This window comes from Coccinella septempunctata, chromosome 3 (genome assembly GCF_907165205.1).
Source record: "Coccinella septempunctata chromosome 3, icCocSept1.1, whole genome shotgun sequence".
In the NCBI taxonomy this organism is placed as follows: Eukaryota; Metazoa; Arthropoda; class Insecta; order Coleoptera; family Coccinellidae; genus Coccinella; species Coccinella septempunctata.
Genome location: NC_058191.1, coordinates 16132564 through 16135933, shown reverse-complemented (window position 1 = coordinate 16135933; position 3370 = coordinate 16132564). Strand labels below are relative to the sequence as shown.

General features: G+C 38.6%; 1 protein-coding gene across 1 annotated transcript; it reads right to left on the bottom strand.

The window, feature by feature from the left end:
• Window positions 1-470: 470 nt before the first annotated feature.
• LOC123310284 (histone H1B-like) lies at window positions 471-3346 on the bottom strand. The gene is made up of 2 exons (XM_044893750.1): window positions 3113-3346; window positions 471-860 (listed from the first exon to the last, which is right to left on the bottom strand). Exons 1-2 carry the CDS (start codon window positions 3344-3346, stop codon window positions 471-473), a joined length of 624 nt encoding a protein of 207 aa, XP_044749685.1.
• Window positions 3347-3370: the final 24 nt, after the last annotated feature.

The window sequence follows — 3370 nt, the reverse complement described above, 5'->3', positions numbered from 1 at the left end:
AATAATTCGACCCAAATCTCGAAACTGTACACAGTTTTCGATTTGAGGTGCACGTATTGAATTAGAGTTCGATAGTTTAGATAAGAATTGAGATTTCAGTGGTCAATTCGGCAAAGTATGATATGAATATCTCGAAAACTGTTGGATCAATTCGACCCAAATATTATATCAGTTTTCATGATTTTTTGATCGGATAGCTTGAAAGAAATCGTGAATATTCTGCACCTGAAATTATTCGGCAAAATTGCTGACCGTCAAATGATTTTTAGAATTCGGCACTTATGTGATAGCATTTTCAAAAATATTTACATTTTCCGAAAAAAATTACCTACCGTGTTCGATGAAAACATCTTGTATGACATCGTATCTCTAGCGAGTGAAAATCTATAAAAGTAATATTTAATAGAAAATTCTAGAGGCCCTGAAAAGGACCGGATTCAAATTTTTTTCCTTCCAAAATTATATACGTTTCACTTTTTCTTTTTGGGAGACGTTACTTTCTTCGGAGCCGTTACTGATTTGACCGTTTTTGGTTTCGGTGCTTTGGGCTTCTTCGTCGGCGATTTGTTTGCCTTCTTAGCTATCGAGGGAGATTTCGTTAATTTTGACTTCTTTTCTTTCGCAATTGCCGCTCTCTTTTTCGACCTACTCACTGTAGATGTAGACCTGGCAGGTGATGTGTTCTTCTTGTCGGCTGCCATTGTAGGTGATGCATTCTTATTTGCTCCATCGGCCGACTTGACCAATTTTTTCGCAACTTTCTTCGACGCGTTTGTTGTAGAACCGCCAGCGGCCAATTTGAAAGAACCAGACGCTCCTTTTCCTTTGGTCTGAATCAAGGAACCGGACTGTACAGCGGTCTTAAGATAATTTTCTTATGAACGGTGCAAGTCTTTCAGAATCGACCTTGTGATTCGAACCGATCTATTTCTTGATAGCTTGCAACGAGGATCCGCTCCTTTCTTTCAATCCTTTGATGGCACTATTAACCATATCGGAAGTTGGGGGATGGCTGGGTTTGACATGTTTTGACCTTGCTGAGGTTTTTTTTCTCAGCTTTGTTTAGCGTCTTACCAACAGCAGTGGCGGGCGTAGTTGCCTGTTGCATTTCAGACTCGGATGTTGAAAATGTCATTGTTTAACCTTTACACTTTAGATTTCTTCTGATAGTGGTACCGATATTAGCGAAGTTGACGGAAATTTGACGGGCGATTGGTTGGTAAATTATTGCTAAGGACTTGAAATTGCAAGTTTCCTGCGAAATCTCGAGGAATTTAGAATTTTTTATTTGTACCAATTATTGGGTTCATCATTGCATCGTATTTCGGACGAATGCGATATGGAAAATAGGCCGATATTTCATTTTTGACGGACCGAAACTATTCTTCCCAGACTTGTGGAAGTCGCTCCTGTCAAGGTTCCCGGATATTCTTATCATAAGTTATTATTTCGAAATTTGAGTCTCCTTGATCGAACAATTCATGATGAATAGAACTTTTTCTTTATTGATTGACCATCAGAATTCGTACACAATTTTTGAACTGAGATATACGTATTCAGTTTCATTCAATTCGATAATTCAAATAGGAATTGAGATTTCAGTGGTCAATTCGGCAAAGTGTGAAATCAATTTCACAAAAATTGTTGGATCAATTCGAGCCAAATCTTGAAACTGTAGATAGTTTTCGAATTGAGATGCATAAGTTGAATTTCAGTTCGTTGCTTCTGACAGAAAGGGAGATCGGAGGTCGATTCGATTGATTTTGATATCAATTCCTAAGAATCTGTTGGATCTATTCGATCCAAATCTCGAAACTTTACTAATTTTTGAATTGAGATATACGTGTTGAGTTTCATTTCGATAGTTCAGATAGGAATTGAGATTTCTGTGGTCAATTCGGCAAAGTGTAATATTGGGGTGTAAGGGGAAAGGATGCGTTTTATAGCCTCTCCTCTCAAATGCCAACCTCACCTACTCGCGGTGCACCCTTTTCTTACGAACGAGGCTCTGGCGACCGAACATGAGCGGTATAACTCTGTTTTCCACAATTACGTAGCCTAAACATTGGCTTGAGCAGGAAATGGCTCTCTGCGTTGCTCAAGTTACGTCTCAGACCTTGTCATCTGGATACCTGTGCCACAGGATAATCTAGTCGTAGCCGCAACCAAAGTTGCACTGACAGCGTTACCAGTGCAGCTTTTGAACACCTCCTAACGCAGCTCCTACAAAAAGATGGATCAGTCGAACAGGACAAAATTCGTATCCGGAGGTAAAATACCCTCCCATTCGGATCTCCGGGGAATTTCGTAGGTCGTCTCGACAAAGTTCGATTTCAATTCCTAAGGAAAGGTTGGATCAATTCGACCCACATCTCGAAACTGTACAAAGTTTTCGAATTGAGATACACATGTTGAATTTCAGTTCGATAGTTCAGATAGGAATCGAGATATCAGTGGTCAATTCGGCAAAGTGTGATATCAATTTCTCAAAATCTGTTGAATCAGTTCGACCCAAATCTTGAAACTACACATAGTTTTCGAAGTGAGATGGACATGTTAACTTTCAGTTCGATAGTTCTGATAGGAATTGATATTTCAGTGTTCGATTCGACACAGTATTATTTCAATTCCTAAGGAAATATTGGAATAATTCGACCCAAATCTCGAAACTGTACACAGTTTTCGATTTGAGGTGCACGTGTTGAATTAGAGTTCGATAGTTTAGATAAGAATTGAGATTTCAGTGGTCAATTCGGCAAAGTATGATATGAATATCTCGAAAACTGTTGGATCAATTCGACCCAAATATTATATTAGTTTTCATGATTTTTTGATCGGATAGCTTGAAAGAAATCGTGAATATTCTGCACCTGAAATTATTCGGCAAAATTGCTGACCGTCAAATGATTTTTAGAATTCGGCACTTATGTGATAGCATTTTCAAAAATATTTACATTTTCCGAAAAAAATTACCTACCGTGTTCGATGAAAACATCTTGTATGACATCGTATCTCTAGCTAGTGAAAATCTATAAAAGTAATATTTGACAGAAAATTCTAGAGGCCCTGAAAAGGACCGGATTCAAATTTTTTTCCTTCCAAAATTATATACGTTTCTTTTTTTCTTTTTGGGAGACGTTACTTTCTTCGGAGCCGTTACTGATTTGACCGTTTTTGGTTTCGGTGCTTTGGGCTTCTTCGTCGGCGATTTGTTTGCCTTCTTAGCTTTCGAGGGAGATTTCGTTAATTTTGACTTCTTTTCTTTCGCAATTGCCGCTCTCTTTTTCGACCTACTCACTGTAGATGTAGACCTGGCAGGTGATGTGTTCTTCTTGTCGGCTGCCATTGTAGGTGATGCATTCTTATTTGC